The 13,485-nt window shown below is 51.7% G+C and overlaps 1 protein-coding gene across 3 annotated transcripts in view; it reads left to right on the top strand.

Annotated features, from left to right (window-relative positions):
- Abcg1 (ATP binding cassette subfamily G member 1) overlaps positions 1 to 13,485 on the top strand; it is a 56,279-nt gene that overhangs the window by 35,949 nt on the left and 6,845 nt on the right. For 2 of the 3 annotated variants that reach the window (XM_087898348.1, XM_087898350.1), the window contains exons 4-10: positions 329 to 461; positions 3,528 to 3,578; positions 8,183 to 8,328; positions 10,278 to 10,401; positions 10,785 to 10,899; positions 12,776 to 12,933; positions 13,034 to 13,135. In XM_087898348.1, coding sequence (XP_087754474.1) covers positions 329 to 461; positions 3,528 to 3,578; positions 8,183 to 8,328; positions 10,278 to 10,401; positions 10,785 to 10,899; positions 12,776 to 12,933; positions 13,034 to 13,135 — 829 coding nt within the window. The remainder of the gene's footprint in view (positions 1 to 328; positions 462 to 3,527; positions 3,579 to 8,182; positions 8,329 to 10,277; positions 10,402 to 10,784; positions 10,900 to 12,775; positions 12,934 to 13,033; positions 13,136 to 13,485) is intronic. The other variant, XM_087898349.1, reaches the window with a different exon arrangement.

Genomic DNA, 13,485 nt, shown 5'->3' with positions numbered 1-13,485 from the left:
GAGTAGCCATTGGTGTATACCCTTGCCCTGCAGCTGTATCGAGGGGCATTCCCAGGCATGTTTGTGCAGCAGGCAAAGAAAAGAAGCCGTTTCCTTCTGGTGTGATAAACATGCCATTTGGGAAAGGCCTGGTGTATGGCTTGTCTCCCTCCTGGCCGCTTGCTCCTGGCAGAGTACTAGTGTGGTACTCTGGGTCTCTGGGCCCTCTGCCCCATCCTGTCGCCATGGTGAATGGTTCTGCTGGGAAGAGCCCGGAAGGGAGGGAACCACCTGAGGGTGGGATGCTGAAGGAGCTGGTTGACAGCCACCTCTCTCCTTATCTTTGCAGGGAGACCGGCATGAAGGGGGCAGTCCTCATTAATGGTATGCCCCGGGACTTGCGCTGCTTCCGGAAGGTCTCGTGCTACATCATGCAGGATGACATGCTGCTGCCTCACCTCACCGTTCAGGAGGCCATGATGGTGAGCCACCTCTGCCCTCAGTACAACACAGGCTTGCTGCACCTGGCCACAGCCAGTTCACTCCCTCTGAAATGCTGCCCCAGGCTTGCTGCTTACACAGCTTTGTGGGACATAATTCCCAAGACTAGAAGTTTTAATAGCTCTGATTTGGCAGAGTCACAATCAAGTTTCTGAGATTATCGATCACCAGGTTGAATGATTGTTTCCATGGTAACCACTTTCCTGTTTACCCTTGGGCTAAGCAACTTCCCCTCTGCTTAATTAAGGTTTCTATTGTTATAATAAAACACCATGACCAAAAGCATGATGGGGGGAGGTATTTCAGCTTATAATTGTAGCCCATCATCTATGGTGGCATAGGAAACTGGAAGCAAGACCTAAAGCAGGGGCCGTGGAAGAATACTGCTTACTGGCTTGCTCCTCTTGGCTTGCTCGCCTGCTTTCTTATAGCACCCAGCACCACCAGCCCAGGGCTGGAACTTACCCACAGGCCAGTCTGGTAGGGCCATTTTCTCAGTTGAGGTTTCCTCTTTCCAAATGACTCTCGCCTATGTCAAGCTGGTATAATCTCGATGCCCTCCATCACTGCCTTGAATCGTTCTATATTTGGTAGGTTGCCAGTTCTCTGAGAGAACTCACCCATATTTCACCCATAGGTGAAAGACAGAGTCAGCCATTGCTGAGTACCTACAGGGTCTAGGCTGTGTTGTCTCTGGGGAGCAGGGGTGAACAGAGCCATGAAGCAGGCCTGCAGGCTTCCCAGCGCCATGAGGGGGGACTCTGAAACAGGCCTGTGACTCTGGGTTTCTGAGCATCACCGCTAAACTCTACCTCCTTCCATGATGTTGCTTTAGCCCCTTGGCCATGGCTTCCTCATCTGTGAAACTATTCCAGTCTATGGCTAGAATAAAGAATGAGTAACACAGGAAGACGGGGTGGAACCTTGACCTTGGGTCTATCAGTGTTGACCTTGGGTCTATCAATGTTGTTCATGGTTCTTTCCACTGTACTGTATCTTCTCACCGTGTCTTCACATGAGACTTTGGTGCTCATGTCCAGGGGGAGTTTAAAAATACCTTTCCCTCTGGGGCCGTGCAAGTGTCCAGATGACGCCTGTATCATAGGTTTCCAGAACAGCCAGGCTGTGTTCTTTGCATAGACTGTGTCCCCACCAATGCAGGAACTCTTGACTTCTGGGATCTTTTCTTTTTATAAGGGCCTACCCTCCCCCCACCTCCGTCAGTGACAGCTCATGTGATCTCATTGTGGGTAGAAGAAGCTTCTAGAATGTCTCTCATTAAAGGGTAATTTACAAACCAACATTCAGCTCTGATTGGTAGCCTCTGCCTGTCATGGCTCACTTGATGCCTAGCTGGCACTGTTTCTCTGCTTTCTGGGTGCCACTGCATAGAGCCTCGGTAGGGACTGTGCCTCCCCTGATCCTGAAGGGGACATTGTCAGAGACTCTGCACTTCGGTTAGCAGATGAGATGTTCATATTGGTGGCCTTACACAGAGAGGTCTTGCCCTTACATTCATGACTTGCTATGGGCAAACACCGGATAGTAGCCACCACACGGCACTTTGTGTGACTTCAAAGGAGTCTTGGCTCAATGAAGAAAAGTCGGCTACGATTTCAGATCGGGGACCTGCTCCTTGACCTGCTTTGTGGAGAAACAGAAAGAGAGGGCCTGGCAGGGTTACTCTGCCCTGGTACCGGGTGAGAGGACATCACCACCCAGTCCGGGAACAGTGACTTTAGGGAGATCTGCCTGCCTACCTGGCCTCCAGTGGGGCTTCAGCAGTCTTAGAGGATGCGAGAGGATTTGCACACAGTCCAGGGCAGACAGGCAAGCTACCGAGGAGGTTTCCCTCACTTCAAGTCTTGCCCTTCATGTACTTGCCTTCTCCTGTGAGGCCCTGAGTGACCCTCCGTGTGTCGCGTGACCCGATTGTAGCTCTTGGTGAGTCCCTGGTGGCCCGTGCAGTCACCGGTGTGAGAACCATCGCTTTGACTCACCAGCTCCTAGGTCTTTTCTGTTCTGGAGTAATTCTCTGTCTTCTAGGTCTTGCTGTGAAATACATCTGTTTTCAGAATCACATACGGTTAGATCCTCATTTGAGGGCTTTCAGGTACCGTTGGGGATGTTTCTCTTTAACCTTCTACCCCTCGAGATCCTGTCTTCCATGGTCTCCACTTCCTGGCCACCGGTTACTGACCTACAGTCGTTGTACATTTTTATGTGGTTTTTGTTTTGTTTTGCCTCATGTTCATCCTGACAGGTACTTGTGACACCCAGTGTCACAAGACAGGCAGCTAGTCTTACAGAGGTGATGTAGGTCTTTCCTTGTCCCACTCTGAGGTCTGGGGCCTCTTCAGTCCCCTCCCTTGCCTCTCAGTCTCTCATCTGACCCCTTCAGCAACTTCATCAATTAATGAAGTAGATTTTAAACTTATTTTCGTGCTGGTGAGGAAACTGAGGTCCAGGTGTGCCCAAGAACAGAGTCTGGTATGACTGAAACAGGGCTGAACCTGGGCTGGGTAATTCAGTCTCTGGGTTTCACCAGGTAAGGCTAGGGACCCCATATTATACTGCAAGGCTGGGGACCCCATCCTATCCTGGTAAATAGAATCTGAGTAAACAAGCCAGGGAGTTCACCCTGCTGTCCCACGCCTGCTGTCTGCAGACCCTCCCAGGGTGACAACCTCAAGTCAGCAATGGTTCATCTCCCGATTTGTGGTGGTCCTGAATGCGCTACTGGTCCCCTCCCAGGCTGTCTTCACACTGCTGCCTAACGTTTCCTTGTCTCTGTGCTGGGCCAGAGACATCTCCTGGACACCTGAGATAAACAGAGGCATAGCAGCCCCTATGGCTTCCCCAGGACCGCACCCCCCAGGCCACTGGAGTGGGAAAGTGTCCTGTGAGTCCATCAAGCAGCTTAAAAAGCTAATGGGACTCCGGGTCGTGCTGGCTTTGGCCGTGGTGTGACCACCCCAGGCCGTGCTTGGGTCCTATGAGACTCATCCTTCTGGAAGCCGCCTCACCATTGTCCTTGTCACCTGCAGGTGTCTGCACATCTGAAGCTGCAGGAGAAGGATGAGGGCAGACGGGAGATGGTGAGTGTGACGCTCCAAGCCACACGTGGTCCAGAGCGTGATGGAAGCACATGCGGGGAGGAGCCTGGCGGGGAGGGCTTATTCCTCTTCTAAATTTTTTTGTTGTTGTTGTTGATTTTCTTTGCCTCTCCTTGGGTGTGTATGTTAGAGATGGGAGCATCAGAAAGTGTGTGGTGGGGTACAGTGGCTGGAGTCGAGGAGGCATGATTTTGGGGCTAGATTGACATTTAGATCCAGCAATCTGCTGCCTTAGCCTCACAACCCCCATCCCACCCACCCATGGGCAGAAGATGCTAACCTCAGGGCCTGGCCAAGGGCTCCACCCCCTTGGGTGTTTAATACATTTTAGATTAAAATAAATTTTTATGAAATGCTGACAATGGAGATGGTTTAGTCATTGGTTTAAAAATAACCCCCTCCACCCACATACCTTTGCAACGAGAAATTGGGCTCTTGCATGTTATTAACCAGCCTTTCAAAAAAAAAAGAAAATAAAAACATTCCCAGCCTATTTGAGACTTTTCTCCTTCCTTTTGGCAGTCTTCCTGGCTCCCTGAGCCCTTAAGGATCAGGGAAGGAAGCGAACAGGGTCCAGCAGGAGCCCTAGGAGGTCGCAGTAGGCAGAGGTGAGGAGTGCTGACCAGTCCTTGTTCATGGGCTACCAGAGGGACGCTCAGCTTGCCTCCTCCTTTCTGTCCCTGGTGCTACTGGGATGCTCTGCAGGAGATGAATGTAGCAGAAGCCCCCCCCCCTTCATGATGTTATCTATTCTAAGGCCAGCCAGTGGGGGTGCTGCAGTTTCAAGGACATTGATAGTGTGGCATGAGATGCACCATTTAGATGGACATTATTAAATACTTACCTAAGGAAGTGTTTTTTATAACTTTGTTCACATGGATCCTCCTACTGCCCAGAATGACTAACACGGTATAGATTGAGGCTGGCTATGGAGAAACATCTCTGGGCTGCCTGAGGGTTCCCCCTTCCCCTTCTTACAGGACCCTCACAGTCTTGGGGTTCTCTGTCATGGCAGTAGAGTGTGCAGTGCAGAGAGGAAGAATTCATTTCTGAGATGAAAACAGCTCACTGGGACTATTGAAAATGTTTCCTGTGGAATTCTCTTATTCTGAGATTGAGGGGAAGAATTTGAACCATTTGTACCCTGTGAAAAACTCAGGGCTCACAGGTGGGCAGCAGAATGGGGTTTGTGACCTTAGCTCGTAGGGTGAGCTTCAAGAGCCTCTTCAGTCACTGGCCTTTTCTGAATAATGTGACTTAGGACACCACCACCCATCCCCCCACACCTCCCCTGACTCCCACCCTCAAACCTACTGCCACCATCCCTGAGAATGAAGACTAGAAGAGACAGGCCCAGTGGCTGACCCTCCCCTTCCAAGGGGATTTGCTAAAATTCCAACCCCAGTCATTCAGAATTAGCAGGCTGTTTGCAGAGAAGATGAAGATAACACGAGGTCATTGGAGTGGCTCTGATCCAATCTCACTGTGCCCTTACAAGAAGAGGAAGTCAGGACACAAGCACACTCAGAAGGACAGCTGTTGAGGATCTGGGGAGAAAACACCATCTGCAAACCCAGCAGAAAGGAGTCAGGAGGGCTGGGAAGAGGCAGCGCCCCCATACCTTGAGCTTGACCAACCAGCTCTCAGACTCTGAGGTGGCCCTCAGTTTGGGACACTTTGTCATGGCAGCCTGAGCTGGCACAAGTCAAGCAACTACGGGGATGACAAAGGAAAGCTCTAGAAAGGAAGAAGGAAAGAGAGGAAGCCAAGTCTCAGAGCACAGTGTGCCAAGGTGAGCCTGAGATGACCTATACCAATGGACAATGGGCAGGGTCCTCCATCTTCATCTGTGCCTGCTCCTGCTCCCTGCCCCTGCATTCCATCTGCCACTGGTGAGAAGACCGGCTACCCACTGCTGGAACAGCCGTGGGACAGGCTGAAGCTGGAAGTGAGTCCAGGTGGAGCTTTGGAGCATCCTTGTGGTACCTGGTGACTGATCAGAAGACTGTAGTAGCCCTGAGACCATCCCCCATCCACCAGCCTCTCGGGCTCAAGTCTTTACGCTGCTAAGATCAATGTAAGTGTAGAGTGGAGAGGTGGAGGCGGGGCTGTTTCTCCACAGCTGTGGCTCTGTGTCCAGCCTTACCCCGTGTAGCTGAAGAAGTAGATATCCCATGACTCAGGCCTCTGAGCAAATGATCACAATGAGGCAAGCATTTGGTCTGCCATCTTTGCCTGTGATGCTATTTGGTACTGTCAGAGTCTGGCTTCCAGCTACTCTTCTGGGTGATGGTTGGGCCTCAGGAGCCCACTCTGATGCTGGTGTAGAAGATCGCATTCTTTGAAGAAGCCTGGAGCCTTCTGGGAGCCATAGCTAGGCCTCAGACTGAGAGGACTCTTACATGTGCACAACCTCCATCATCCTGGTCCAAGAGATGTCCCCAAGAGTGCCAAGCCTAAACCTTTCCTCCAGTCATGGTCTCTGTGTTGACCATGTGTCGTAGTAAGCCAGCCTTGTAGGGCTGAGGGATTGGTGTGTCCTGCACATATTTGTTTACTAGAGATCTTACTTGCAACGGCCCTCTTCTCAGCTGAACACAGTTCCTGACTCTTCCAAGAACCCGTCACAGGCATCACAGATTTACAGCTGGACACTTCCTGACTCGTTTCCCAGCAGCCCCTGCAGGACCTCAGTGCCTGCTGTGGGTAGCGTGTGGAAGAACAATGGAATGGAATGTTCTCGTACATCATTGGAATATGTTGTTCACAGACTCCCTTGTTTCCCAGAAAAGGCACCTTGGCCTGAGGAGCCCTCCGGCACAGTGGCTTCCTCGAGAGGGAGGTTACCATGGGCCAGTCTGGGGCTACTGAGACCATCCCTAGACAGTGATGCCCCAGGAGGGCTTGAATTACAAGTGACCATGGGGATTTTTTGTTTTGTTTTGTTTTGTTTTGTTGGTTTGCTTATTTAGGGAAGGGAAACATTTTAAGTGACACTGTTGTTTTTTCTTTCTGATAACTTTTAAACCAAAACCAAGCTGGGTAGTGTTACTTACTTCTAAGACCAGACTAAAGAGAACAGGCCAGGCCTGATGGTTGTAGAAACATGGTCATATGGACAGAAGGACAACCACCAATTGGTGGCCTCTATTTCCACTTCTCTGGCATAAAAGTAAACAAGAAGGGTGTACTTAGTGTATGGAATGCCCCCACAGAGAAAAGACCCCAGGCATGTTGCCAAATCAGCCACCTGTATGGAAGAGCCTGGAAGCCTTGTGCCAGGAAGATAACAACATTGTGGCAAAACGCAAAAATGCCAAAAAGAAAGGCCTATCCACTGTGGTGCTGGCTCTCTGGCCCTGCCCAGACAGCCACACTGAAGCTCTTCCCAGGCTGACATCCATCCCATGGCATGGCATCCCAGAAGAAGACCGTGGTGCTGACTTGAGAGCATTGGCAAGAATAGGCAGAGCAGGACTTGATCCCGGGTCCCTGGCCCCGCACTGCTCCTGCTCCCAGCCCCTCAGCACTGGATTCCGAGTGGTTCTGCCCCCAGAGTTTCAGTCTGTACTGACCATGCGTAAATCATTGAGAAGGCCAGAGTGGAAAGTTTTCTTCTTTGTGAGTTCTCCTCTTGGATGACCTCATCTCCCTAGAGAAGTCACTGGCCCAAGTCCGACTGGTATGGTCACCAGGGACTGGCTACCTCAGAGCTGTCCCACCTCTGGGCAAACTCTGGAGGGAATCGCTGAGCCCCCTGGAGAGGAGCCTGGCAGGGATGTGGCACCTGGATGAGCCTCTCCTTCCCAAGAGCCCGCTGACCTGTTTGTTCCCCGAGCCAACACTAGGTCACCATCCTGGGCCAATCAGGGGGCTCCGCACACAGCCAACTGTGCCTGTCTCTGTTCTCAGCCTGTGTCTCAGAGCCCTGAGCACAGGGTGGCCACGGTGCCACATACAGCACAGATCTGCTTGCTGCCTTGAGCCACTCACCTGTTCAGGTGGCCTCCTGAAGGGGCTGGCTGGGGTGTGTGTCAGGGGACTTGCTGGCATTCTTCATGTGGGATGAGAAACATGGGTGATAGCTGTTGGGGGTACTTACTGTGCGCCCAGTGTTCCAACAGGGCACTTTGCATGTCTGCCTTTGATGGCCAGTGACCCTTGGTGCTGGTCACAAACCCGATCATCCATCCACTCGCGTGTTCATTAATCCATCCGTTCATCAAATGTTTATAGGACATTTCTTCGTGCCAGACGTTAGGCTTGACTTAGAAGTGGCGGATGACATCAGGTCACCAGTCAGAGGCTGAGAGAAGACTCCAGCCCTTGACTTGAACTCCCAACACTACTTCTTGCCTCTCAACAGCTCTTCCTGTCTCTCTAGTCAGGGCCACAGGTTTAGAGGCAGAACCTGCCCCTCGGCTTGGGATGGCCTGAGATAGCGCAGCAGTGTAGACATCTGTGTATGGACTAGTGAGGCTGTGCCCAGCAGGGCAGGGCATCCCACAGAGCTCAGCATATGTTCCTGATAGCCATGACGATGGAAGACTCTTTTCTAATAGAGACTCCGGGTTTGTTGCCCACAGGTCAAGGAGATCTTGACGGCGCTGGGCTTGCTGCCCTGTGCCAATACACGGACGGGGAGCCTATCAGGAGGCCAGCGGAAGCGCCTGGCCATCGCGCTGGAGCTGGTCAATAACCCTCCTGTCATGTTCTTCGATGAGCCCACCAGGTAAGCCTGTGTCTGGTGTCTGGACTGGTGACCAGAGAAGGGACAGGGAAGAGTTCCTTCTAGAGTCTATTCTGAGGTTCTTAGAGGTAGTCCCAACATCTCGGTATGGCCTTGGAGGAGCTGCAAAAGGCTTCCCTGTCTGTGGGATGGCAGGACAAAGCCATCAGCTCAGGGGCTTGTGTGTACTCAGGGACGTGGGGTACTGAATGTGGAGATACTGTTGGAGTTTGGAAACAGCTTCATAGTGCTTGTCTCTCCCTTGTTCCCGAGTTGCCAGTGGCATAGTCCCCTGAAGGCTAGTGTTGTGGGGCATTCTGAGGAAGGGGCTTGATGCCTTGTGTTTTGAACAGCCCCTCCGGTTTTGAGTGGCTCACTGCCTTTGCATGACCATGTGAATCTTGACTTCTGTCCTGGTCTTGAGTCCTGGCTCTGGAGAACCCTGGTCACTAGTTAGTCTTCCAGCCTTTCTTCCGAGCACGTTGTATTCAGGCATTCTTAACAGGGTAGCCTGGCCTCACAGGGCTTGTCCTGACTGACTCTCTCGATTTCGTCACCTCCTCCCCACTGTGTGCTCCTCTCGTGGATGCCCATTGAACTTGAGAGCTGTCTCCAGCATCCTAGGGACGGTTACATCTGCCTCAGCCCAGCCAAGTGCCCCAAGTGCCGAGGCCAGAGTGGGTGGTACTGAGATGTAGTACGCCAGAACCATTGACTAAAAATTCCCTCACATATGAGACTCTGGGTTCAATCTATAATACTTTAGAAACATATATGCGCGTGCATGCACACATAAACACACACATACCCACACAGAGTTATTGATTTTTTTCCTTTGGTCTATTCAATAGTTTACTGAAATATTGAGTCTAGAATTTTATACTTAAAATTTCTAGCACTATTTAAAACATCAAACAACAAAATAGGTAAATAATTAGTACTGTATATTTTCTAGCTAACATTTATTTTTGTGCTCAAGCTATGGTTCACCAATTCTGTACCGTTTGTTCTTAATAAACTGACTTAATGAAAACTACATAAACATGAAATAAATATATATTGTAAGATGAAAAAAAAAGAAAAGAAAAGAGGGCCCGAAAGACAACTGCAGGACCCTTAAAATTGCCTCTCCTAGGCTCACTGCCCTGGGGGAAAGCGAGCAGTCAGGGTACCCACTGTGTCTCGCTCCCTTGTGGGGAGTGGCAGAGAAGTAAGCCGGGTTTTGGAGTGTTCAAACAGAAGTAGAGAGAATTCCCCTGGAGTGCCAGATCCTGGTCAAATCCAGCATACCTCAGGATGCCGCTCAAAGGATACCTCCTCACAAAAGGCATCAATATGATGGATAGACCATCAGAAGGAGCACAGCATGCCTTTTGGAATTGGTGTAGGTCATCTCAGGCTCACCTTGGCACACTGTGCTCTGAGGCTTGGCTTCCTCTCTTTCCTTCTTCCTTTCTAGAGCTTTCCTTTGTCATCCCCGTAGTTGCTTGACTTGTGCCTGCTCAGGCTGCCATGACAAAATGTCCCAAACTGAGGACCATCAGAAGGAGCACAGCCACAGCCCAACCCACCCCCTCTAACATTCCTAAAGTGGGCCAAAGGGTATGGCATTGGGACTACTGACTGCAGGTCTCATTGCTCAATTTGGAGTCCAGCTATTTACCCAGACAGTTCTGATGTCTCTGGCCAAGGCAAGTGGGGGTCCCCTCCCCGACTCCACAGCCAGTCCTTCCGGAATCTGCTGGGCTCCTGCATTCTTGCCAGAAGTGACGTACAGCGCATGCAGCCCCCACTGAAGTGCCACCCCTGAGCAGTAGTTACACAGGCCGAGAAGAGCATGACCTTAGGGGGTGCAGCTACAGGCCCTATGGCAGGCCCTCTCTCAGTAGTGACCTGGGGCCCTGGGCTTCTCCCTCACATTCTCAGCTGCTCATGGTGTCTTTGACTTGCAGTGGCCTGGACAGCGCCTCCTGCTTCCAGGTGGTGTCACTGATGAAAGGGCTGGCCCAGGGTGGCCGATCCATCGTCTGCACCATCCACCAGCCCAGCGCCAAGCTCTTCGAGCTCTTTGACCAGGTACGTGGGCCCCGCCCTTGTCCAGGTCCTTGACCTAAATCTCCTCCCCAGAGTCCATCCCAAGATCTCTGATGGGACTGAGATAGCCTGGGGAAATTAGACCCTGGGTCCTTATTCTTTCTACTGGTTCTCAGGGTAATTAGCTGGTTGGCTGGTTAACTAGCTGGTTGACTGACTGATTAATGACTAGCTGGTTGAATAACTGGTTGACTAGCTGACTGACCAGTGGGCAGGTTGACTGGTTGACTGACAAGCTGGCTGACCAGTGGGCAGGCTGGCCGACTGACTGACCACCTGATTGAAGGATGGACTGAGTGAGAGCCTCCATTGCTTTCCAGAAGTAAGGGCTGTGGTTGATGCCTTTCTCTTTTCCTTCCCCTCAGCTTTACGTCCTGAGTCAAGGGCAGTGCGTGTACCGGGGAAAGGTCTCGAATCTCGTGCCGTATTTGAGGGATTTGGGTCTGAACTGCCCTACCTACCACAACCCTGCAGACTTTGGTGAGTAGAACCCACCCAGAGGGAAGGAAAAGGACCCCCGCCCCATCTTGTGTGTTCTACTGTGATATGATGCCCGAGTCTGGAGTCACTGCCATGTCTCACCAATGGGACAGGACCATCCTATGGTGGAACCTCAGGCAGGCCTCTCCCCAGGAGGACTTGTCTAGTGACCAGACCCCACCCGTCTTTGCTTGTCCTCACCCTGTCTCTTAGTCATCCCCTCTATGAGGACACTGGTCACTAGACGTAGGACCAACTCTGCATCCATGACTGCTTCTCTATGAGAACCCTGCTACTCCGGGTCACTCTGGGATCCCAGTTGGACAACCCCATTTTGTGGCTTTTCTCCCACAACTGTGTTTCTTTCAAACATCTGACCCCTCGGCCCCCAGGGCTCCATATATCATTCCCCAAGTTGTCTCCAGGAGTCCTTGATCCTGGAAATGGTCCTTACCCACAGGAGGCATACTGCCACAAAGTGGGGAGGGGGCGGGAGGAGACACGGGAGGGAAAGTGCTCCACAAAGGGCATATTTATTTATTTATTTATTTATTTTTAAATATTTATTTATCTATTATGTATACAATATTCTGTCTGTGTGTCTGTCTGCAGGCCAGAAGAGGGCATCAGATCTCATTTCAGATGGTTGTGAGTCACCATGTGGTTGCTGGGAATTGAACTCAGGACCTTTGGAAGAGCAGGCAATGCTCTTAACCACTAGCCATCTCTTCCAGCCCTAAAGGGCATATTTAAAAGCCAAGGGAAAGATCTTGTTTGTGGTTGGCTTATTCCCTCACCAGAAAGAGAGAGAGACAGAGAGAGAGAGAGACAGAGAGAGAGAGAGAGAGAGAGAGAGAGAGAGAGAGAGAGAGAGAGGAGAGAGCGGGTGATGAGGATGTCCCTTCCCAGGGGTTTCTCTCCTCTGATGGTCCTCTGGAAGGAAGGTGGGGACTATAGCTCTTAGGAGTGCTGGGAGCACCACCCCCCCCCAAGGAGTTGAGAAACGGACCGGGCAGTTCTGGGGACTTGCTCGGTGCTGCAAGTGATGCTTTTCCAGAGGGGCCCAATGTGTCCCGACTTCAGCTCCATGTGCCACTTAGAAACGGCGTTGCCAGTTTGCTGAGGGGTACAGAGGAGGAGGGCACGTCAGCTGCATGGTACAGAGATGAGGGTGTGTGCACAGGGAAGGGTTAGGAAGGAACAGGTCCCAGAGGTCTCTAGACAGCAACACACCGTCGTTACCATGGAGTGGTACTCATGGTACCACTCAGCAGCTACAGAAGCAGGCTAGGCAGAGGGAACTTGATGGGGTCCAGGGAGGACAGAGGATGCAAGTAGAGCAAGTGAGGACAGCTAGGAGAGCAGCTGCTTGTTGGGAAGTGAGGGGTGTGGCCTGTGGTCCCCAGCCTCGGAGCAGTGGACCCTGTGTGCTGTGGACAATCCTTCCCTGTGGACCATGCAGTGCCCCTTTTACCCAGTACTTGAGCAAGGAGCCCAGCTTCCTTTTGCTGATCTTACACTCTAGCTCCTGCTGGTCCAGACAGCAGGCATTCAGTGTACGCTGTACGGATGGTCATGGCATAGATGCATGAGTTCCTGGGTCCCTAGGTGAGCTGACAGCATGATGCACATTTCTGTGTTTGCAGTTCTGGTCACCTGACACCATGAATGGCTTACTGGGGGTTCTGAGCGAACATTAGTCAATCAGCAACCTGCTACCGTGGCTCTCGGGCACCACCATCATTCATTTGAAAGCATTCTCATTACCGTATAGACCTTGCTGTCACAAAGTGACAGAGACCCTCAGTTCCCACCATCAGTGCCGTGCTTCTTCCCAGCAGCCCCTGTCTCACTTGACCTTCTGTGTCTCCTGCAGTCATGGAAGTGGCGTCAGGCGAGTACGGCGACCAGAACAGCCGCCTGGTGAGAGCTGTGCGGGAGGGCATGTGTGACTCGGACTATAAGAGAGATCTCGGAGGCGACACGGACGTGAACCCATTTCTTTGGCACCGGCCTGCCGAGGAGGTGACGGAGGTGAAGGGATTGGAGTGGTCTGGAGATGGGTCCTGCAGAGCCCTTCCTGAGCAAGGAGGGTATGGCGGGCAGGAGGCTAACGCACCCCGTGTGTCCTCAGGACTCCGCCTCCATGGAAGGCTGTCACAGCTTCTCAGCCAGCTGCCTCACCCAATTCTGCATCCTCTTCAAGAGGACCTTCCTCAGCATCATGCGGGACTCGGTAAGGGTGTCCTCGATGCTCACACGTACACACACACACCACAGACACACAAGTACACTTTTAAGTTGCTGTGCTTTAGCTTGTGTCAATCGGCTATTACCACTGTGTTGCAGTAAAAAAAAAAAGCCCCAAGATACCTGTATCCACTAGACCCAGTGTGTGTCTTGACTGCTGTCATATATTTGCCGTGGGTCGAGATGGGCTTGGCCCCATCTGTCTTCTCACTCCAAGCCCCAACAAAGGATAACCTCCATATGGACATGCATAAAGTCCTAGAGGAAGGCAGAGGATTGGGATCATGCAGGAAGGAGACAGGGAATGATGGACCACCTGTCCAGTGGGCACCATGC

This window comes from Myodes glareolus, chromosome 18 (genome assembly GCF_982192425.1).
Source record: "Myodes glareolus chromosome 18, mMyoGla1.1, whole genome shotgun sequence".
Taxonomy (NCBI): Eukaryota; Metazoa; Chordata; class Mammalia; order Rodentia; family Cricetidae; genus Myodes; species Myodes glareolus.
This window is presented reverse-complemented; position numbering and strand designations above follow the sequence as displayed.